General features: G+C 37.1%; 1 protein-coding gene across 1 annotated transcript in view; it reads right to left on the reverse strand.

Annotated features, from left to right (window-relative positions):
* Window positions 1-625: 625 nt before the first annotated feature.
* The window catches only part of LOC131874436 (uncharacterized), a 75,157-nt gene continuing 50,849 nt past the window's right edge, over window positions 626-24,933 (reverse strand). The window contains exons 2-4 of the mRNA XM_059217813.1: window positions 15,319-16,512; window positions 862-1,062; window positions 626-733 (exon numbers count right to left, since the gene is read on the reverse strand). Coding sequence (XP_059073796.1) covers window positions 626-733; window positions 862-1,062; window positions 15,319-16,512 — 1,503 coding nt within the window. The remainder of the gene's footprint in view (window positions 734-861; window positions 1,063-15,318; window positions 16,513-24,933) is intronic.

A 24,933-nucleotide genomic window follows, 5' to 3' on the forward strand; every position in this document is an offset into this window, starting at 1 on the left:
ATCATCTCCACCCTCATCAATCTAAGGTGTTCACTCTGTAGGATCTATAAATTGTGGGAATGGATGTCTCAAGAACTCATCCCTGTACTTTGGGGTCACCCCCGCATCAACAATATCCTCTAAATAGTCCCAACATTGTGTCTAGAGGGCTCTCAACTCTTGTACCGCCAAGGCGTAAGATAACTTCGGCCCCCATCCCTTCCTGTCCTCATCCCCGAACTGCACATAAGCAGTAAACTCCTACAAAATGGCTTGAACTCGCCCATACTGCCTCATAACCCGGCTAACAACAAAACACTTAATAATAATCTAAGATCTCCCAATGAGTGGGCGTGTCATAAAAATCAATCTCCTCCCTCGCCTCTAGTCATCCCATTCCTCTAAACCCTTGTAAGGCCTCCAAACAACTGCAATCAGGTCATCCAATTGGCGCCTCCATAAAATTGTCTTCCCCAAGTGGGGCTGCATCAAATAACCTAAGTACTGACACATGATGAGCTGATGTGGCTATCTAGAATCATCAACAACTAGCCTGCAAACTGGGATATGCTCCCATGCCCATATCTATAATACAAGAACCCCAACGACCATGCTCTTTGTATCTTGGTATGCAATCTCATGCATCTCATGGTACATGTGTGCTAACAAGAAGGATCCCCAACCCAATCTCCTCGGCTGAGCAACTAACATCTCCAATATCCTCCCCCAGCCACACAAGAATCCTTGTTGTCATCTGTCCAGCATAACAAAGCATCCTATAAGTTCAACGAGTACACAAGCGACAAGAAATCACCCTCCATATCTGCTCAACATGTCATCCCACGAAATGGAGCACACTATAAGATTGTCATCATGGAATACCCTGTGTAATGCTGTAATCACCACCTGAGGAGAAGAATCATAGTCCACCCTGCCACCTGAAAATGGAATCCTTAGAATCCTATATACATCCTCGGGAGTAATTGTCATCTCCCCAATAAGCAAGTGAAAAGTGTTATGCTCTAAATGGAATCTCTCAACTAATGCACTAAGCAATCCGCGATTCACACAAATATCAGACATCTGCAACAAGTATCCAAAACCACATGCATCGATATGAGCCCTCTAAGCATCTGAGAGTAGCTGAACTAATCTCATAGTGGGCGGATACGTACATCGAAACTGTATGTCCGGCAAGCTAACCTACAAAATTGAACGACAACTCATCAATATGCAATACGAATTGTGTTAAAAAGCTATCAAAAGTGCTCATGAATCCAAATAATCAATCACGAAAATCAAAACTTCATTTTTATGTCTTGGAAAACACACACTACTTCCCATACGAGTTTTCACAGTGGGGCAGAAACTCATACGAGTAAAGATTTTGGGTAGTCTAAATAAACAAACTGATATGACTAACTTGCCAAGACAGAATAACTAAATAGACCCTGATAACATGTCTCGTACGACTCAAGGGTTCCCATAGAATGACAAAACTAATAGCTTCATATGACAAAATAAATTTAAATAGTTTGTCGTATGATAAAACTTAGTTCGCCATACAACTAAATGACCGAAAACGAGATAAAATAAAATTTCAAATGAGAAATTCATGCAAAAATTTAAAAATTTGGAAATTTAATAGGCTAGAGATCGATCACTTACCGTGGGGGGATAGTTCCTAGGTCGATTATGTCTGCTTTGCAGCTTGAATCAGTGGGTATGCTTAGGAATTGCCATTTTGCTCCAAAGAAGGTTTTTGAAATTTTGAACTTTAAGAGGTGAAAATGAAATGAAAATGACACATTCAACCCCTTATATAGAAAATCCTAATTTTTAAACTTGCTCCGATGGATGTGAAACTTATACCCTTGACTAAATCGACCATCTTGAGTCCATTTTTGGGATCAAAATCAAAATCTAAGATTTTTCTTTTCTTTCTCGTCAACTTCTCACAATGTTGATCACTTGATAGTTTTGAATCTCCAACTCACTTCGCACTCAGATAATCATTATTAAATATTTTCATCAATCGAATTGCCTCACATCCCTACGATCTCGCTAGTCTTTCGATTTCGCTCCCGAGGAGGCATAATCATTACGTCATCATTATCAATCATTGCATCATAAAAAGTCGACATTTTTTTCAAATCTTCATCGAAAGTCGAGCAGAAAATCTTTTTAATCAAAGATTAATCAAACAAAACCTCATTGTTCTTCAAAATCAAATCAATCTCTAGGGGCATATCAGTTTCATTGCATCAAATCAAGTTGATATTGTCTTCATCTAAATCATGCTTAATTCAAGTCAGTGTTTAGTTTCATCACAACAAATCAAGCTGGACATTCTCTTTGCTCAATCAATTCTAGTTCAATCAAGTTCAGAATTAGTTTCATCTCTTCGCTCAATCTAGTTCAATCAAGTTCTAGATCAATACTTGTTTCTTGATCCATCAAGTTCAAGATCGATATCTCACTCTCTGTCGGTCCTAGTTCAATCAAGTTCAGGATCAATATCGCTTTAATCAATCTATTGAGTTTCATCGTTTCAAATCAAGTTGAACATATCGCTCTTCATCTGCTCATGATCCATCAAGTTCAGAACTGATAATCTGTTTGACATTAAATTTTCTTTGAATCAATGCGCTACTTGCACATCAATTCAAAGAGGGGCAAATGTCATACCCTGAAAATGGTCACCTAAACCATGGCCCGCTAAACTCGGTTACATCACCAAGGTCCTAACCAAAGGTAATTAAATCAATCTTGAGCACATAATCAATTAATTATCAATCATCAATGTCACATGGAAAATAAATCATCTTAAATTAATTAAATACTTATTTATTTAATTAATCATTCCATGTAAATCATTTTAATCAATTATCCCATTTATTTAATTAAATATCCTAGCATATTTAATTAATAAATCAAATTGCCATTAAATCATGAAAAAAAGGAATTAATTTGGAAAAAGGAATTAAATTGAAAAATCTCAGAAAAGTAATTAAATCAATTAAATATCAAAATTGAATAAAAATATGAAATAAATTAGTTTTTCTGATTTTATCTTAAATTTAGTTCAATTTCCTTTAAAACTGAGAAAAGCAGCTAATCACATCAGTTCACCTGGATTGTGCTTCCTCTTAGAGAATCTCTATCGTTCATCATTAATCGATCTCGACTGTTGGTCTCTCTCTGGATTTTCTATAAATTCTGGCTCTCATCTCTCATTCAAGGACCCTGGAGATTTATTGTTATTATGTTTTTTTTTTCTAGGATCATTCAGATTTTGTGCATTGAGAGTATTACATCTTAGTTTATTGCATATTAGCTTAATATTCATTCATAACTTAATTCATCTTGCTCAATATTCACTCATCTAGCTTAATATTGCATCCATTTAGTTCAATTTCGTGTTCATATAGATTAAATCCTTCATTTAGGTGTTGTCTAGTCACTGGTATTGCATAGAGAAATCTAAGAGAAAAACTACAACTCACATCTACTAGAAGGCAATAGGTCGCTTTGTAATGATTTTATTATTCATTGATTATTGATTTACTAAGCATGTATCTAATGACTTAATTGAAGTGTTGTGTATTTAGATATAGATACAAATTCCACTTTTCACACACACAACATCAAGTATAGTTCACTGAACAGAGTTGTGAAGCATGACAAATATTAGACATATTAACAAGTTGATCGATCTGAAAAGCATTGTATCTGGTGGAAGTTGCATTAAGAAAAGGTTTGTATGCCTGATGGACGGGTAGTGGCAAGCAAGATGGAAAGCATGATGGACAACACTATCCTACAACCAAAAGGAAAGATTTAGTATTTTGTACTTCATTTGGAAATGTGAATGGGTATGGACCTTTTTGTACATATATACATGTAAAAGTGTGTCAGGAATATGTGTTTTGATTACTTGGCATCTGAAAAGGAAATATGTGGACGTGGATAGTTCTTTTACCATGATTTAAAAAAATATAGACATCATTTTCCTTTATTTTGTTTCATAAACAAACTTTCTCTAGTCTACACAGAAGATTGGTATACAATTATTAATAATACATTTGATGGTCCAGGAATGACCATCATGTGTGAAGAGTGTTATTTGGGTTAGGTACTGAGGTAGGTGTAGTGCACACACTGATTGGTTTGGAAATTTTTGCAAGAAATCAAAAGACAGAGATGTAAATAGTAGAAAATAAGAGTAAATGGAAATAATAGGGAGGAAGGTGATGGGGAGAAGTGAACTTTGAGTGGTAAAAAAAGGTATGCGTTACATAATTTGTCACGTAGTAGAATAAATAATATTGAATTGCTTACCATGAAGAAAGGACCACCAATATTCCAACATTTTATAACCATTGCAGTATAAGACTTGTTCAAAATAAAGTGTGTTGCAGCTTCAGGTACTAGGAGTTGGTGGGTGTTTCATTTGGGTGTTGATTCAATGAGAAGAGAAGTCAAAATGAAGAGATAACGACCACTTGTAAATTTTAAACACAAAGAAGAAATCATAGCAATAAGTTCACAAATATAAATGCTATCAAGGACAGTGACAACAAATGATACTAGCCATGAGCACAACTCTGATGTGAAGAGTTTTTTTTACGTTTGATGTTGCCAGTTGCAGGAAGATAACTTGTATAAGAGTCAACAACATCAAGTGATTAAGAAGAAAACTATGGAAAGGACATGTGTTGTAGTGGTGGACAGGCTTGCTGAGAATCACCAATGAACTTCTTTTCACAACCACTTTTACCGAAGATGATAACTTTGAAAATGAAGGCTTTCATATATTTGGAAAAAAGAAAATCTCCATAGTCAAGGTTATGATCAATTACAAAATATTCCCATCCATGGTCAAAACAAACCATATTTTGTTCAGTTGGAAGCAGAACATCCCATTGATTCCCTGCTAGGCCTTCCAAAATAACATATGTATTTAACACATCGGAAATAATATGGATGAATGTTGGCAGGGTTCTCTAGTAAAGTAAATGTAGGAAATCATAAAATGTACATATAAAGAGCACAAATAATTTGTAGAACAAAGTTTTTTGTTAAATAAGTATAGAGTGTACCAATTTTCCAAAGTTGCCTTCAACCATAACTTTGAAAAAAGATGGAACAGTCCCATGTTTGACCAAATAGTTATAGGTGCAAGCATTACATGGGGGATTTGCCAAGTGGTCCTATTTTTCTATCTTGGATGAACTAATAGTATGTTAATTCACTTGTGTATTTGATTCACAAATATAGTTATGTATTGATGGCAGATATTGCAATCTTTAAACACACATTGGAAATAGCTATTCAAAATCACATGCACATAATGATTCATGGAAGGAAGAATAAAATAGTGAGAAAGTACAAATGCCAATAATTATAAGGATGTCTATATGCAATCAATGGAAACAATTACATGTAAAGATGCCCTCAATCCAAGCAATAGTAGGACATTGTAAATAAACATTTAACAGGTTACACACATAGCGATATGCTCAAGGAAAGTATAATTTTTAATAAACAATAGATATTGAAACAAATTATAATCAAAGAACAACATGTTTTTCCACCCATAAATAATTTTCAATTGGTAGAACCCCAATTCCCTTCCAATGGTTCTCCACCCTCCTTTGCTAATGAAGCCAAAAAAGCTATATTTATTTGTACCCCACCTGAGCAAGGTCGCACCTCGATGAAGTGCAATCGAACAGTTAGAGGGGGAAGCATTACATGGGGGATTTTCCACGTGGTCCTATTTTTCTATCTTAGATGAAATAATAGTATGTTAATTCATTTGTGTATTTCATTCACAAATATAGTTGTGTATTGATGTCAAATATTGCCAATCTTGCCAATCTTGCTGCCAAATTTTCACAATGGTGATCTTGCAGGAAGGTTCTAAGATATGTGCCAAGGTGTCTGTCAAGTTTTTGCAGCGGGGATCTTTTGATAAGTTTTAAGGACACATGGTAGGGTTTCCCCCAAGTGGTGCTTTATGTGTTTGCATACATATATTATACACATACATATATACATACACACATATACTCTTGCAGTATATACATATGTATCTATGTATACATACATACATACATACATACATTCTCGCATATGGTAATTAGTGGTGAAATACAGGCTAGTAAGAGACATTCTACAATGGCATCATTTGACAAGGTGAGCAAAATTGTGATGACATTTGATTCACAAGTATAAGTAAACATTAGACAAGCACAAACCAATATTAATTTTCAAGTAAAATCTCCAAATAAATCATTCCACCCAATCAATACATTTTCCAGGGCACATATTGCAAAGCAACAAATTAATGATTGACTAAGTTGAAAACTTTTACTCATATAGGATTTATGTATACAGACCCAGTATGAAGGGTTCTATCTTGTTCCTTGTCTGGCTTAGACCTCCACTAGATACATTCCACATAAACAAGTTGATGAAAATAACATTGTCATATGCAAGTCACAAATCCAACTTAGAACCCCGACGAGAAGCAAGCATTTCACAGAAGAAAGACCTTTGAAAACTATCTTGCTCTTGGAACAAAATAATGCAGAAATTCCAAAGAACTACTCTAAAAACCCTTTTGATTTCCAAAAGAAAACCCTTTGAATAACATCTTTCTTTGGGGGAAATGATACAAAGGATAAGACCAGTGCTTTAAAACCCAAAGCCTAAACAAAGATGCCAACAGAGGGAGCCTAATTGCATGGACAACCCGTGACACCTACAAGAAGGCTTCATGGCCAAAAGACCACATTCAAAAAAAGATTTCCTTATTGAGATAGACACAAAAGATCACCTGGGGAAACCCAACCAAACATTCGACACCACAAAATAATAACAATAACCTGATGCAGGAGCATCCCTGGTTAATGGCAATCTTGCATCAACCAAAAATATTTTCTTTTTAGTTTGTTTCCTGTTTTGTAGTTTCAACATTTTTTTCTATGTTTCTTTGAATTTTCTTACCAGACCTTGCAAATCTGGATTTCGTTCATGGACATGTTCATCTACCTTATCCTAAGTCTGTGGGATGTTTGGATCTTTTTCCAACAAGTTATCACTTCTGGAATCTGGGACAATTTTCTGGCTTAGAACACCAGAACCGCTTGGACCTATTTTCTATTGGCAAATCTTGTGGATCATTTTTGTAACTCGAGGAGCTTCAACTCATTGTTTCCAATGTTCCTTGGTGTGTGTTCAACCTTCCCTTAGGTCTGCACTTCATTCTATGGATTTTTTAGAAGGATCTCTTTGGCGAAGGATGACCTTGTTGTTTTACACATTTCATCCTGTTCTTTGGCAATTGTTTCATCTTGGGCCGACGTGGATCATTCTAGATCATATAAATCGATGTAATTAAGTCTTTAGAAAGCGAGAGCAGAATTTAGAAGAATAATCAAAAGGTTACGAGATATGAAGTTGGCTTGCATTCTTTCTTCAGCCCAGATATTATAATGAGCATGTATGTAATCAAGCTTGTGTGCCGAATCTTGTAGGACCACATGTTGCCGACAGATTGTAGTTATTTTTTATGATATAATGCAGCCTTTTCTACATTGCCTCCATCACATTGTGTTGCTTCTGTTGTATATTCCAGACTATTCTCTTTGAGGACCCTCCCTATTGTGACTGCACCAAGTGGTATCAGAGTGAGTTTTTGTTCCAGAGATTGTGTTGTCCCATAAGATTTTGTTGTAGGGTGGCGGATTAAGGATCCATCCTGCAGCTATAGATGACTTGCATAAAGATGTTCTAAAGAAATGCTAGAGGTATTGGAGCACATGGAAATGCAGACCCTGTTGTGATGGAAATGTTGAGAGAAATTGCAGCTTGATTGCAAGTTGTTGAAACGACCTAGAGAAGAGGTCGACATATTGAAGATGTGAGTGATGATGAAGAAGAAGTAGCTGGAGAAAAAGGAGAAAATCCATCGATGAATGATCCAGATGAAGAAAGGTTTATAAGAGCATTGTCAAGAGAGAATAACAAACCACATTTTACCCCACCAGATTATGATGGCAAGTTGGATTCAGACGAATTGTTAGATTGGATCACAGAGATGGAAAAGTATTTTGAAGGTACTGCTGAAGATAAGAAGGTGAGATACACTTGCACTAAGTTGAAAGGTCATGTATCTCTTTGGTGGGATAATTTGCAAGTAGATAGACAAAGAAGATCAAATCTTGAGAGCGAACGATGTTACAAAGGCTCAGGTTCATGACTCAACAACTTGGAAATATTTCAATGCCCTTCACCAAACTCAACACAAGGCTTGTATCATAGATCTTCAAGCATCCTAACATCTCAAATACATAAGGACTTGTTATGTCCTGCATACCTAACCCCTATTATTTTCCTTGTGTTGAAAATATGGGTCCCTCTTTTGCTTTCTGAAGCTTTGTTTTTAGTTTTGTCTAGCAACCTCGGAACCCCGGAATCCCGAAGTTCCAAGGTCTCCTTTGTTTGTTTTTGCTTTGCCCTAACTCGGAACCCTGGAGTCCTGAGGTAGGTCTCCTTTGTTTGTTTTTTGGTGCACAACCCCAAAACCTCAGATCTCGGAGTTCCTAAGTTGTGCCTTGTCCTTTTCTTTTTGTTGAAGCCTCGAAACTTTGGAGTCCTGAAGTCCTGAGTTATTTGTGTTTTGTTTGGTCCTTTTGCCTCAGAACCCCGAAACCCCAAATTCGCGAGGTTATCTTATCTTTTGACCCTGGAGTCCCAAGGTCCTTTTTGTCCCCGGAGTTCCCGAGGTCTTTTGCTTGTTTTGCATGTTTCTTTTGTTCCACCCCTGAACCCCGGAGTCCCGAGGTCCTGTTTAAAGCGATCGTACGAACGAAGTTAGGGGGTATAAATAAGGAGAATGAGATTTTCTAAGATCATTTGTGCATTCAACTTTCCAGAGCTCTTAGTTGCAACCTCCCGACTTCACGCTTTCATCTTCCTGGGTGTTCTTCCGTGTTTTTCCTCACCAGGTTGGTGAATTTCTTGCTTTTTCTTGTTGATTTCTAGCTTAGATCTTTTTATTTTGTGAGTTTCTCATTTTTCCTTTTTGGTTTTTTCATCTCGTTTTGGTTTTTCACGTGTCTTAGGTTTTTCACCGTAGAACCCCGGACCCCTGGAGTTCCGGGTTAGGTCATTCTTCCCATAAACCCCAGAACCTCGGGGTCCCGAGGTTGATTATGTTTATTGTGCATATTGAGCTCAGAACCCCAGAGTTTCAAATTTGATTACTTTATGAAGAGCAATACCACAGACCCTAGGATCCCGGAACCCCAGAGTCCCGAAATTCGTCCTTTTGGGGTCACTATGTTTAAACCTCGGATCCCCAGAGTTCCAGAATATCTTTTTGGGTGTCTTGTCGATCTAACCCAAGATCCCGGAACCTTAAGGTACTGAATTTAACCTCATCTATCAAGCCCAAAATCCCAGAACCCCATAGTTCTGGACTCTATCCAGTTTACCCATCCCGGAACCCGGGAACCCTAGAGTTCCGAAGTTTATGTTTCAAGCCTAGCTACCTCAGAACCCCAGAGTTCTGAGGTCATTTGTCTAATAAGGGAATTATCTACCCCAGAACCTCAGAGTCTCGAGGTGGATGATGTTTTTAATGTTTTATACGATGGATTAATGCTTGGTTCTTTCTGGGGTAACTGCTTGGTCAACAATGCTTCAAGTTCGATCAGACTGTCTTCATCATCAACTTCTCTACTGGATCTAGACTCATAATTGTGACTAACATCTCTGCTTTTCCTCACAGGTGGGTTAGAAACTGAATCTCTAAATGCAGTTTCAGATCTTTGAGCACTACCATCATAACCATTTAATTCAAATGTAGTAAGTTTACCAATGATGGAGTCAATAGTTACCTTAGTTTTATCAATAGTCTTTAGCTTCTGAATGGTTGCAACTCGGATAGCGTAGATCGGTAGAAGGGTTTTCAACACCTTGCTGACCACTGTGGCATCCTCCACTTTACCACCATCACTCTTGGTCTCACCAACTTTCTCCTTGATCTTTTGACCATATTGTTGAATATTCTCACCTTCAGCCATCCTCATGTCATCAAACTTACCTCTCAGACTCTCTTCTTTGGTAATCTTCACATGCTCATCATCGCTATAGATTTCCTCAAGTTTCTTCCACACATCATAAGCAGTCTCCAGACCATGGACATCAACATACTCTGAATCAGACAAAGAACTGATAATGACCTTGAATGCTTGATTATTTTCTTGTTGCTCTTTCTTTTGATCATCAGACATGGTCCCACTAGGTGTAACATATTGTGTAACAACATGTTCCCAGTATTGACTTCCTAGACTCTTGATAGAGATTTTCATTCTATTACTCCATATTCGGTATTTTTCCCTATTAAACTTCAAACCTTCTTTCTTCATCATGTTCTTCTAGATCTTTACCTCAAGTTGTTAGGTTTAGACACTAGAGGACCTTAAATGCTCTGATACCAATTGATGATATGATGAATCAATAAGGGTCCAGACAACTACTGAGAGGGGGGGGAGGCAATGAATCAGTAGATAGAAAACTAATTAAACTTTCACCAAACTCAAAAACAATCTCTCAAGTCAATCTAATTGGTTCAAACACTTAACTACAAACTTCAATAGCATTAATAGTTTATCGGTTTGACTGGCATATCAAAATAACAATATAACAACTCTGAAACCATTTAACCAAAACATCTAAATACTTTATTGACAAAATTAAAAGCACATTTTAGATTACTGCCAGTCATCTTATCATATCTAAGTAGATTTAACAGTTAAGAAAATTAACCATAGCAAACACAACCACAAAAACCATTCACCACTTGACACAATGATTTTGACATGGAAACCTAAATGGGAAAAACCACGGTGGGGATGAATACCCACAAGTATTTTGAACTCTTCTGAAGTTCGCCCTGTTAGGAGCCAAGCCTGTTAAAGCTTTACAAAAGTCTTGTTAAGAACAGATCCTGTTAGGGATCACCTGGTTAAGGGATTGACTATAATGCCCTATTAGAAGCAATACCCTGTTAGGAGTAACCTCGGTAGATGATTTGAAATCCAAGCTAATGGATCACCTGGTTAGAGGATTTAGATAGCACTAAGCCTTTTAAATCTTACCCGGTTAAGGGATTTGACTGTTGTAATTGTTAGAGAATAACAGGGGTTTGCTGATTTGGTAAAATAACACTACTCCACTTGATCATAACCTTTTCATGCTTCTATCTGCCTTTACACATATTGCAGATACACCTTTTGGTTTGGCAACCAATCACACTTACACTTAACCAAAATTGCCAACACTACAACAAAACAACTCATTGACCTTATAAGCAAAACAATAGGTCGGTAACACATCACAAACCTAAGATCTCATAGAGATTACAAACAAATCGGTTCAAGTATGACTGTTGGATTACATAGCAATCATTGCACATTTTTCAAGACAACCTCGACCGCTCCTTGATCACCGCTTCATCGGTTCCAGTAACTCATCACGCGGTTTCCTCTCCATGCAATGTACTCGCTCATTCCCAAGATAAAATTGTTACCTCTACGCGCCAAAAACTATTCGAAACTCTTCACATACAATATGCATACATGACATAACCATTACCTCTTATCATTTGATCATAAACTAATACAACCGATTCACCAAGCTCCATCTGTTAGGGTTTAGCACATCAACAAGTAGGGTTACCGGTTGATCTCACTGCTTCTTAAGTAATACTGGTTTCCTTCACTAGCTCACCTACCAGTTGCAAAACAACATCATAACAACATCATTACCGGTTATAATTGACATCAATGACAACATAATAGTTCATCAAAGCAATCGTCATGCAAATGCCAATAGTGTAAGCCCGGTTAAGAGCTATACAATAAGGCCTGTGAGGACCAACCTTGTTAGGAGCTACCCACATTACTGGGATTTGTAAACACAAGTTAATGTGTCACCTGGTTAGAGGATTTAATGATCAGACTTGTTAGGATCTGACTGCACTCTGTTAGGAGTGACCTTGTGAGAGGATTTTCTTGCTGCAACTGTTAGGGAGACAACAAGTATAAACGATCTTAGTATAACACCATCAGTGTCTGATAAGATTCACTTCTATGCATTAAAACATCACACATACTTCATCTCATAATTCTTTTGATCATCACACTATCAGAAATACAAAATTCACTAATGATATTTTATACATTCAAGCTCATACTCATATATACCTTCATACCTCATCACACATCTTAAAAACATCATTAGGTCAGCTAGAACCTTGTAACAATTCCCTAGGTTCAATGTATCTATACAATCTTGCATTGCATGACTTAGTTATGTCAGACACCGACATAACAAATCCAATTCTATGCCGTTTTACTGATCTGAGTGATTTTTATCACTACCGGTTAAGTCTTAGTCAGAATACTTGCTCTGTCAATCAAATCTCATTCACCTGATCAAATCACCACATGCAGTCATGAACATGACTTCATCTACCAGCGTTCATTGCTGCTACAAAACTGCATCATCCCATTCTTAAAAAAAATCATGTACTGATTATCAAAATATAATATTGTTTGTCTTTTACTGGTTAATGTCCTAATTACCGGTTCTGCTAAAAACTGTCTCTGCTTACCGATTGACTTGTAGGACCTAGATGACTATAGAAAGATAGTTGCCATCAATGACAACATACAACATAGTCATCATACAACATTTTAATCAAACATGTACCAGTTGCATCAAATAAACAAACAATTACCGGTTAAGACCAAATGATCAAATGCCAACAATCTCCCCCTTTGGAATTGATTTGTCAACTAAGTGTGCAATACAAAAATTAACTACATGACATGCACTCCCCCTTAGCAATTAATCCTATTACTCCCCCTTCACATTGCATACAAAATTTTGACTGACTCTTTAACTATTACTCCCCCTTTGACAACAATGCCAAATAAAGAAGTAAAATACATGAAAGATATATACATTTTACAACACAATTTGCATAATAACATATATAGATATAAGAGTCATAAAGTCTTTTACAAAACAATTTTAGAAAAAGTGTCACTGAAATGAAACTTTAACTATTTGAGATCATTATCCCATGTCTCTAATAGTGTGCTGGTAATCTCAACACGTGTCTTGATCTGCCTTGTTAATTCCTCCATGACATCAACTGTTCTCATCTCAGGTTTAGCCAAAATAGCCTCCAACTCCTTGTATGCTCGCTATAAAATTTCCACTTTAGTTATCAATTGAGTCTGGAGCTCCTTCAATGATGTTACCTATTTGACCTGCTCATGTTCATACACCTCAAGTTTGTGGTGTAAGTCTACAACTGATCTACCAAAATGAATAGCTGATTCATGTAGGGGTTTAAATGTTTCACTCAATATTTCAAGTTCTTTCTCAGCATCTTCCCTTTTCTCCTTCAAATCAGCACAAAATAGTGAAAACTTTGAAATAGTAGCCAAAATATTTCCTTCAGTTTCCAGTGCATTCTTCAACAAGTCTTTATTAACCATGAGTGCTACCTTACCTTTATCTATCTCAGACATCATATGTTCTATCCTTTTCTTCTTGTAATCCCTTTCAACTGATATGTATGTTGCATCTTCAAAAGTCTTGAGTTGATCTCTGCCATCGGTAACCAACTGTCCAAGTTTGTCAATGGGAGTGACAAAACTTTCAGTATTAGCCTCTGGTAGGAGACTAGACAAAATTGTTAGACAATTCAAATAATCAGAAGACAATTGAGAGGGGGGGGGGGGGGGTGAATCAGTTGTCATCGATTACCGAGACCTTAAGCAATTAAAACTTTAATACCGAAACCCAAAACATTATACCAAAATGCTTAAACCAATTACCGAAATAGCAGATAAAGCAATTAAGCATAAACAACAACCAGAGAATAAATACCATCCATATGACACCAAGATTTATATGTGGAAAACCTGGTAAAGAGAAAAACCATGGTGGGAAGCCTACCCATAGTCAGATAATACTTTTGCACTAAGTATGGGAATACAATTGAGGTGCCTGCACTTGCAAGAAGGCCAACGACCTAGAGTGCACTGCTCATCACAAAAGGAGTCTTATTGACTACATAGAAATCCAGACTACAATCCAGAGAAATGAATGAACTGCAAAGATAACATCTCCTATGCCTGAGTACAATTTTGGTTAAGATCAATACCTAAGAACTAAATCCTCTTACATAAACCCAACTCGATCTCCAATGATCGACCAAATCTCTGCCTGAATGATATTACATTATTCGCACATTACATATCCATATCCCTTTCCTATATCCTGATGATCTACATTGAGATCTTACATCATATATATACAAACCCTAGACCATAAACAATAAGGTCGGCCACTAGAAAATAAACCAATTACATAATTACAAAACACGTCGGCCTAAGACCAAACAAATAATATCCAAGCCATAAGACATCCCAGAAACACATCGAGAGGTCCAATCCACACATTACATTAAGCCGGTCCATAACCTAGATACACCGGGACCCGATTTAGGTCCACACACGCTAAAGAAATGATCCCAATCTTCCAAGTCTCGAACATGATCACCATCAACATTTTGAATCTCCACCAGAAGCTACACCAACACCACTTATGCATATCATCAAAGATCTTCATCAAAGCTCTGCCGGTGAAACCCTCGTCGGAACCACAAAGCAAGCTTTCTAGCAAACAAGATAGTATCTGATCACCAAACCAAAACCAATTGACTGAACATGAACATGAGTAGCATGAATAAGCCAATTCCATAAGCCAAACATATTGGAGCATACCGGATCATGCCTGGTCCAATCCAACCAGAAACCACACAACCTATCAAGACCAGAAGGATGCCGATAAAGCATCCAAAACAACTAGTGTTGACATCAATGACAAAATATCAATGCAACACATAATCCATTTCTCTAAATGGACAACAAAAATATCAACTGCTATCTTGATAGTCTCTGCCTCTCTCTGATGTTCCTTCATTCTCTTCTTTTGATCGCTAGATTGCATTGCTATTGCAATCTCCATCAATTGAGAAGAACTCAGATTGTCCATATCAATAGGTCCTTTAATGCTAACCGAGTCATCATCATCATCATCAATTATTTTATTCTCCTTAGTCTCCTTTTTCTCTCCTTTTTCTTTCTTTGTTTTCTCTTTCTCGATCTTATCTTCTTCTGTCTTCTCTTCCTCAATGGTGTCCTTGACTGGTGGTGGTCGAGTTTCCACATTTTGTTCATTCACCGATACTTCCTCATCAGTCTTTTCATCAACCTTTTCCTTTTGACTGTCACAAATATTTACATTTACATCTATCGATGAAATTTGAGTAGGTTGTGTGTTCACCGGTGGCTCATCATAGCTCTTTTCTTCAGTTTTCTTCTCTACTTGTTCCTCTTGTTGCTCATGTTGTTCAAACATTTGAACATCAACATCAAATACATCTATATTACCAATAGTATTATCAATATTGTCTCTAGTATTATCATTAGGAATGAATATTGGTTCAGTATCAATTGGATCATCTTGCATATACTTGTTATCTGGTTCAAAATCTATGATCTTAACACCTTTAGGAAGTTCTTCTGACTTGAACTTTTTAGAACAACCTTCCTCAACTTGTTCATCTTTTTTTTCATCCGGGATCAGATCTAAAGCCTTCTTGATCAAAATCTCAGTTTCCTTCTGGACTGATTCGGTCTCTCCTATTAACATTCTTGTTAATCTCTTTTTGGATCTGAATAATGCCTTTGCATTAAACTTTATTGTTTCAATCTCCTCTTCACTTGCTTCCAGTTGCAGGTGCTTAAAGATGTAATCAATGAATTCTTTGTCATGGCTAATGGCAGCCTGCCACCTTTCATCAATAAGATTATATAAAGAATTTGGAATCTTCCCTTGTAGCTGAATGAGGGCTTTGCTAAATTTATTCATACTGAAGATGATTGCATCTTCAATATCCCTTTGTTGACTTTCAGATAAATGAATAAACAATGTGTTCAAACCTTTGTATATTCCATAATCCTTAATTATTTGAACCATCCTATTGAAAGAGTCTTCTAATGTAAATGGTTTCTTAGGTGATTTTCCCTTACCGGTTGTCTTAGGCTTCTTAACACTTTCTCTAAGTGCTCTTTTATCCTTATATGATTCAGTAGCCTCTTCATCATTTGTCGGTTTGTGGGCTTGCTGCTTCTTCCTCTTTCTGGTTTGTACTGGTGCAGCAGGTGGATCAACAATTTTTTGCTTTCTCCAGAACTGAATTTTAGATGGTTTCCCTCTTTGTGATTCAACCGGTTTGTCTTCTTCCATCTTCTTTTCTGCTGCTTTGGCTTTTGTAGCTCTAGTCTTATTGGTAGGGGTACTGGTGGGGATATCGGTAGGTACACTAGATGCTTCACCTTCCTCTACTGTGTGCTTTGACCTAGTTGCCGCTATCTATTCTTTTGTAAATCCTTCCTGCTCAGTGAATGCTTCTACCTCCTTCCTTATCTTCTTTATAATCACTGGTTTCTGCAGCTCAGAGTTGACTTGTAGTGATTTTTATTTGTATGTCCCCAATCTCTCTACAGTGGTATCTGTCGGTTGCTCTAACAGATGATCAACATAAGCAATGAGTAGATACTGTAGACACCTAAAATTGTCCTATCTAATTAAATAAATATCTTTATTTATTTAATTATTTGAGCCTAATTCTTCTACTAATTGAATAAACTTTTATGTATTTAATTAATTCATTTATCCTCTTCTAGCCTTATTTCTCATTTAAATAAATACCTTTATTTATTTAAATTATCCTTTTCTTAAATTAAATAAATATCTTATTTATTTAATTAATCCCACTTCTTCTATTAATTAAATAAATCTTTATTTATTTAATTAATTCATTAACCTTTTCTACCTATGACACATGTCATTCATCTCTTAATTCATACACTACCTACCCTCTTATTATTTTCTTATTTCCTCTACCTACCCTCTAATCATAGCCGACCATTTATCTTTTACACCTCTTAATCTTTTCCCTCCATTTCTTAGGCTGTCTTCTATATAAGGAGGTGCTTCCTTCATTATCAAACCCTGCCGCTGACTGATCAATCGACTACACTACGCTTTCGAACCTTCATATGCGATCCTACTTGCAACCACATTTTCGTTCTTTGTTGAGCTCTTGTGCACATATAAAATCTGAGAGCAAATATATCAAGCAAGATCAATGGAGATAGGAAGAATGGAGATTCAAACCCTATTGAACATGTGATGGTATAATCTTTGTCATTTCGTTTGATTTGCATTGTCTTAGGTAATCTTCATATGTTATGGTGGATCTTTGTTGTTGTTAGGCTAGGGTTTTGTGGTTGAATCTATTTAGTCTTTCAATATTGTTATTATCCATTTTCACCATAAATATTTTGGCACGCCCGGTGGGACCCTTGTCCCTTTTGCATTTAACATCTTTTGTTGCAGATTTTGTGTTTTTAAGTTGCAGATCTGGCATTTACTACAACATTTTGATATTTTTCGCGTCTGCGTACATTCAGATCGCGTTTTTGATTTTCTGCCGCGTCTATGACATCTGGAATCACATTTGCACCTTTGGCATTATTTTATTTTTTTGCAAATTCCAGGAAACACGTCTGTGTTCCCTATTCGCCTCTGTGAGGCCTCCAAATGCATCTGTGTTCAGGAACTGCGTCTGTGTCAAATCCAGCCGCGTCTGCACATTTATATAGCGTTTGTGTTACTTATAACCGTGTCTGTGTTCAGTTGTTGCATTTTGACTTCTTTGATTTGGTTTTTGACATTCGGATTTCAGATCTGGTTTATATTAAGCTAACATCTTTAGATCTAATGAAATTGGTGCAGCTTGTTTTGAAAGCAAAATCGTTTTGTCAAAGACCCCTATTTCATAAAGTCTTTTGGATCTAAAAATTTACCTAACTTGTGTGCTGGTAGGAAGGGATGATCATTTGAAACAAATCCAAACCACTAACAAATCTTTATTGCAGGATCTTAGCAAGGCTTTTTGATCTTTCATTGTGTGCCTTGTTTTCATAAATTATCAAATACTTCAATTGGTGCACTAAAATTGAACTAGTGTCTTTTGAGTCTTGAGCAATAGGCTCTTTTTGTTTAATCTTTAGAGGGCCTATCTCCCTGTGTGGTCATTAGGACTACTAGTGAGGAGAGAACGACCCAAGTGGTAGTGAGGAAAACCCACCTCTTCCGAACCACTATAAACAACTGTATTCATGGTGAAAACTATGGATAACGTGTGCTGATTAGTTCATACTGACACTATGTCTCCCCATAAACCCGTTTGATCAAATTTATTTGATCATTTGTAGGGCGTAACCCCTATTGGCTGGGAGCCTTCTATATTTACAGAGCTGAAAGTGCCGCATGTATGGCCACACGAGCGAATGCCCTTACTAGCACCTTTTTGTTTTAAAAGCCAAAATCCTTCTAGTTGTTGGGGTAAGAGGTCGGACCTTTGGAGCAGCCCACACACATACGGTTCTTAGTAGAGATACAAAGTTCACCACGAGGAGTTTTCGTGGGGACTGATGCTTGGCTGCCCCGAGAAGTGAGTGCTGAGGGTGGAGCCAGTGGGGTCAAGCATCTAAGTATCCGCTCTGAATAACGTAGCCTCATGTGGGAATCAACAACTATTGTCCTAGCCAACCATAAGAATTGTGCTTGTCTTATTTTGAACAATCAAACATTCAAGACCAAACATTAAAACATTGTGTCTTTTGTGTCTTCAAGTGTATGCAAAACATTTTTACATCAAACAACACACTTTTCTTTGAGTCATCTTGAGTCTAAACACTTGCAAACATTGAGTCCTCTTGTCACGAAAAACAATCAAAAATTCAGATTTGGTCACAACAAGTCATTTCACAGATTGGAAAAATTGCACAAAGTTTTCAGAAACGCGTCTGTGTCTGACATAACCACGTTTGTGTCATAAAATTGCGTTTGTGAAGGGCAGAAACGTGTCTGCGTCCTTTTGAGAAACATTGCATTTACAAAATCTCAGAAGTGCATCTATGTTTGACAGAATAGCGTATGTGTCATTTAAGTGCGTCTGTGAAGTATACAAGCACGTCTGTGTTCAGAATTGAAAAAAAAAAAAAAAAAACTCTTACAATCCAGCAAACAAGAACAGTCAGTTTCAGACTTATTGAGCTTCCTAGGTATCTCTCTGGGTTTTCATCTAGCATTCAACCTGTCTTTGGGTCTCACAAAGTCCATTATTGCTTTACACTTTACATTACATTCACATCTGTCTAAACTTGAGTCAAAAGGTGACTTGCTTGTCCTCATCTTACTTTGTCAACACACTACATACAACAACATTTTGCTAAGTGGTCCCTCATCAAGGTCTATGACCTTTGGGTCTCATTTGGTCTTACTTAGAGTCAAGGTCAACTTACCTCATCAAGAGAAACTATCATCTCTTTGGAAGCCACACCTACTCTACTACGTACATACTTGGTCTTACATTTTGGACATTACAAGTACACCTCAGATTCATTTACATTCCATCCAACTCTTGGTCTTCCATACTCTTTTACATTTTCATCTAGTCTCACACATCTTGGTCAATACCTAGTTCATGGTTGAAACCCATTCCCAAAAATCTAGGAGAGAAACAAAAGAGGCTCAAGAGTCTGCAAACATGAGTTCCTATGAGTTTGACAATGATATCTTTTTCAATTTTGATCATACTACATTACCTGACATGGATGCCTATAGAAACATTCCAAATGTTGAGAACATGGACACTACAAACAACAATGATACACACAATGACAATATGGACAACATTTCAATACATTCAACAGAAGTGGAAGACACCATCATGGATCCCTGTTTCAATAGATTGGTTGAGGAAATAATGAGGAGAGATAGACAATATTTCTTACAAGTGATGGCACAAAGTGGAGCCAAGATCCCTCATGATTTTGACATGTCTCAAATAATGAAAAATCGACCTTTGCAACAAACTCACTCCAACATGGATCAAAGGAGGCCTAGTGGAGGCAATAGAGGACCACATATGGTGCTTGAATCACCATCATCTTTGTTTCAAAAACCAGAGGTCCCATACACACATGGTCAAGCATATGATACTCACCTTCATAGACCATTATGGAAGTCTTATGCAGAAAAATATACTCAATCACATACCAATGCTAAGGATCAACCACCAAGGCAATTGGATATCCAAAGGCATGATCAAAATTTGGACACAAGGAAACCCCGCTTCAAATTTGGGGGCAACACACTAGAACAAACTCATGACATGCCTGTAGAGTATGGTATACATGGACAAAGCAGATATGTTGCTCCTCATCATGACTCTATACCAAGTGGTTCATATACGCAACATCATTATATACCTCCTCCATATGGACATGTGTATGATCAATATCATCCATATATGAAACATGCTCCTCCTCCACTCGGTGGTTCAGGCATGGGGTATGGCCCAAGAAGTCGATCTCCACCTAAGAACAATTTGGAACAACAAATCAAGGACTTACAAAAGAAAATGGAGGACATAAATACACCGAAGCCAACTTACACAATGAGAGACATATGTCTCTATCCATTTGACAAACGCATTCCAATGCCTCCATTTCCTACACATTTCGTGACACCTAAGTTCGATAAATATAGAGGAAAAGGGGATCCTAAGGCACATATAAGACAATTTTTCACAGCTTGCATTGAAGTAGCAGCATAAGAGACATATTTGATGAGATTATTCCCACAAAGCTTAGGTGATCAAGCAATGGAATGGTTCTCCCAACTCCCACTTGGAATTAAGTCTTGGGGTGATCTAGCAGAGGCATTTATCCAACATTTCTCATACAACATAGAGACAAACATATCAATCACTACCTTGTGCAACACCAAGCAAAAGGATGGAGAATCTTTTTCATCATTTTTACAAAGATGGAGAAATCTAGCCAACAGAAGCTCTTGTGAAATTCCACAGAAACAAATGGTAGAGATGTTCACCCAGAATGTCCACAGAGAAATTGGTTATGACTTGAGAAAAGATTGTTTGTCCACCTTCAAAGATGTCATTGAAAAAGGCTTAGCAACAAAGAAAGTCCTAATTGAACAAGGAGTTATTAAAATATTCAAATAAAACAAAGAGGACTTTAAAGGAAAATACAAGCCAAGAGTTTGGAATAAAAACAAGAACACAGTCAATGATGGTGTTGTTGATGCCAATACAGTGCGACCCAAAATTGTTTTTCTGGATCAAGCTCTACAAATAATCAGGTGAATACTCAAACAACTTCCAAATCACGAAGGAAGTACACTCCATTGGGAGAACCACTTGAGTCAGTTTTCAAGAAGCTAGTGGCAAACAAAATAATAACGATTCCAGATCTGCCTCCATATGAGCCAAAGGTTAAACCAAACTGGTGGAATGATGATGAGTATTGTGAATTTCATAAAAGAAAGGGTCATAAGACAGGAAATTGCCATCGACTACAGAACATCATACAAGATCTCATTGATAGAGGTGATATTGAAATTGAGGGACACTCATCCAATCAAGAACATGAGATGTTTAAGGAACCATTGCCAAAACATGACAAGGGAAAAGCTAAAGCCACAGATGACCAAACCAACTATACCAGAGCATCTTATAACTATGATTCAACTATCAATCACATTTCAATGGACAATTATATCTCTACCATTATCATCAAGGACAAAACGCCTAAGAATTCTACCCATAGACCTAAGATTGTCCTAAAAGGCATTGGATCTTCTTACAAACCTACCTTTGAATGTAATGTTACAACTCGCCGAGGTAAATTCAATTTGCAAGGTGCTCCAGCTAAAAACACTTCTTCCTCATCAGCTAAGCCTGAGTATGACCTTGTAGAATAGTTGGGGAAGACACCCGCGCTTAGCTCAATCCTTGAGCTCTTACACATATGCCCCGCACATAAAGCCATTCTTGAAAAAAACTTGAGAGACACTTCTGTCCCTATTGATCTGAACGTTGACCAATTTCAAGCCATGGTGGGATACCTTTCCATTCCACACTCCCTTACATTCATAGAAGCCGATGACGCCTCCGTAAGTCAGCCACATAATGCACCATTACACATTGAAGCCTTCATACACAAAAATCAAATAAAACGAGTCCTGATAGATGGAGGAGAAGGTCTAAACATTTGCACGTTGAGAACTATTAAACAATTGGGATATTCAGATAAAGCCGTGAATTCTACAAACAAAATTACCATCAAGGCATATGATGATGAAGAGCGTTCATCCAAAGGCACAATCACCTTACCTCTCAGAGTTGGGCCGGTTACAAAGGATGTGGTTTGTCAAGTCCTAGACCTGGATCTCACATACAATATATTACTAGGATGTCCTTGGATTCATGAAATGAGGGCAGTCCCATCTACATATCACCAATGCATTAAGTTTCCTCACAATGGAGTTGAAATAACAGTTAATGGTGATCCTAATCCATTCATATATTGCAATAACTTGAGACCAAAAACTGAGATGATCATTCAAAGTAATAGGGAAGCTGTCCCTTCTTTTGCATACATTGATCCTGAATCATTAAAACCTTTGACATCAAAACAAGGTGAGCTTAAAGGGAAATATTAGGACAAGGGCATGGGGAAATACACTTTGAATCAAACCATGTGCTTGCAACAAGTTATGAGTTCACCAAAAGAATATGGAAGACCACATCCTAATAAGCAGGTATCTATCATTATACTCAAATGGGACCCTACTATCTTTGAAAGATGGGGTGAACTGGAAGAAGAAGACTTATACAAAATGCTTTACAAAGACCCTGAAAATGATACACAAGATCACATCAGCCTACCATGTGAAAAATATGGCAAAGGATTCAAGATCCGACAAAAAATTGGTTATGATGGCAAAAGTCCTCTTGGCTTGAGTTAGGAAGGCATCATTGAACCTTTACAACCAGAATTAACATTAAAAAAGGAACGCTCGAAAGGACTTGATTTCATGACTTCCAAGGTAAACACTCAAAAGACAGGAGAAGCATTACAAATCAAAGTTGCCAAAATTCAACAAGAGAATCGCTATTCCACAGATTCCAATGAATGGGAATGGGATTCAGACAAATCCTCCAATGACTATGAACTCATCGACACATTCAGAGAACTAGGTGAACCCACAGAAGAAGAGGAATTTTATAGAAAATTTAAAGTTGGTCAAGAAACAACCCTTGAAGATCCCACACAGTCCTTACCTCTAGGTTCTAGGTCGAAATCACATAAAATGAGGACACGTGTCCTGTAATGCGCTACTAGTGATGACAATTTGGATTCATTCATGATTGAGACAGATGAGGAGAGTGCCAACGATGACCTCGATAACTATCTTGACATACCTGAATATAACTGCATCTTCACTCTTAGCCCCGCTAACTTCGAAGACATCAATGGCCTTCCCCTTGTTCACCACAAACTTATTGACTGGGACCATGAAGGACCTACACAGTTTGACACATTCCAAAATGATGAAGCCTTTATTGACTATCTAGGCATACGAGATGATCTTCCCCTTGGGGACCATAAAGCAGGATACACTATAGAACTCAACAACGTGGCATATTTTGGTGAGGGTGTCGGGCCTTCCAGTCGCAAAATTATGAAAATAAAAACAAATCAAGGGTCTTATGGTGAAAACCACGTTGTGGCACTGTCTGACCCCAAAAAAGTAAAAAGAAATGACGTATCTGAGGGCGAAAACCTCTTTGAGGCACCCGAGGATGGAAGACTCGACATTCTCCTAGCATCATATGAGGAAAAATCATTTATGTTGGTAGAGGAGACCATCAAAACAAACATTGGTACAAAAGGAAGTCCACATAACATATTCCTAGCTCAATCTCTGACAGAGACAGAAAGATCAAAGTTCATACGTTTCTTCACAGAGTGACAAATCAATTTTGCATGGTCATATGCTGATATGCCTGGATTGGATCCGGATTTGGTAATGCATCATTTGATAGTTAAACCGGGGGCAAAACCAATAAAATAGAAATTAAGAAAGATGCATCCACAAGTGGCATTATTAGTCAAAGCATAGCTTGAAAAATTATTGGATGTCGAATTCATAAGCCCAATTGATTATCTTGAATGGATCTCTATCTTAGTGCCTGTCAGTAAACCAGATCGTAGTATCAGAATATGTATAGATTTCAGAGACATCAACAAAACTTGTCCTAAGGATGACTTCCCATTACCAAACATAGATTTGATTGTAGATCTCACAATAGGTCATGCGATGTTATCTTTGATGGATGGATTCTCTGGTTATAATAAAATAAAAATCGCATCTGAGGATCAACACAAAACAACATGCACTTGTCCTTGGGGAACTTTCTGCTAGAATGTCATGCCCTTTGGGTTAAAAAATGCAGGCGCTACATATCAAAGAGCCATTGTAGACGTATAAAAATGACCATACTCCTAAATGAATATTTTATGTTCATTTCTCTATTTAATTAAATCTAATTTAATTGAATCACCCACATTCTTCTATTTAAATTAAGTAAATTACTCAATTTATTTAAATTAAATTCACTAGACTTCTTTTTACCATTTAATAGAATAAATTCATTTTATTCAATTAAAGCCCCTATCCACTTTTTAATTAAATTCAAATTTAATTAAAATAGTTATCCTAAATTGAATAAATCTAATTTATTTAATTGCAACCAAATTGAATTAAATTCAATTAAAACCCATTATCCCTTCATCCACTTGCAAAATCCTAGACCTCCCACTTGCATCCTAACCCTCTTCCTAATTTATT

This window comes from Cryptomeria japonica, chromosome 3, assembly GCF_030272615.1.
Source record: "Cryptomeria japonica chromosome 3, Sugi_1.0, whole genome shotgun sequence".
NCBI lineage: Eukaryota > Viridiplantae > Streptophyta > Pinopsida > Cupressales > Cupressaceae > Cryptomeria > Cryptomeria japonica.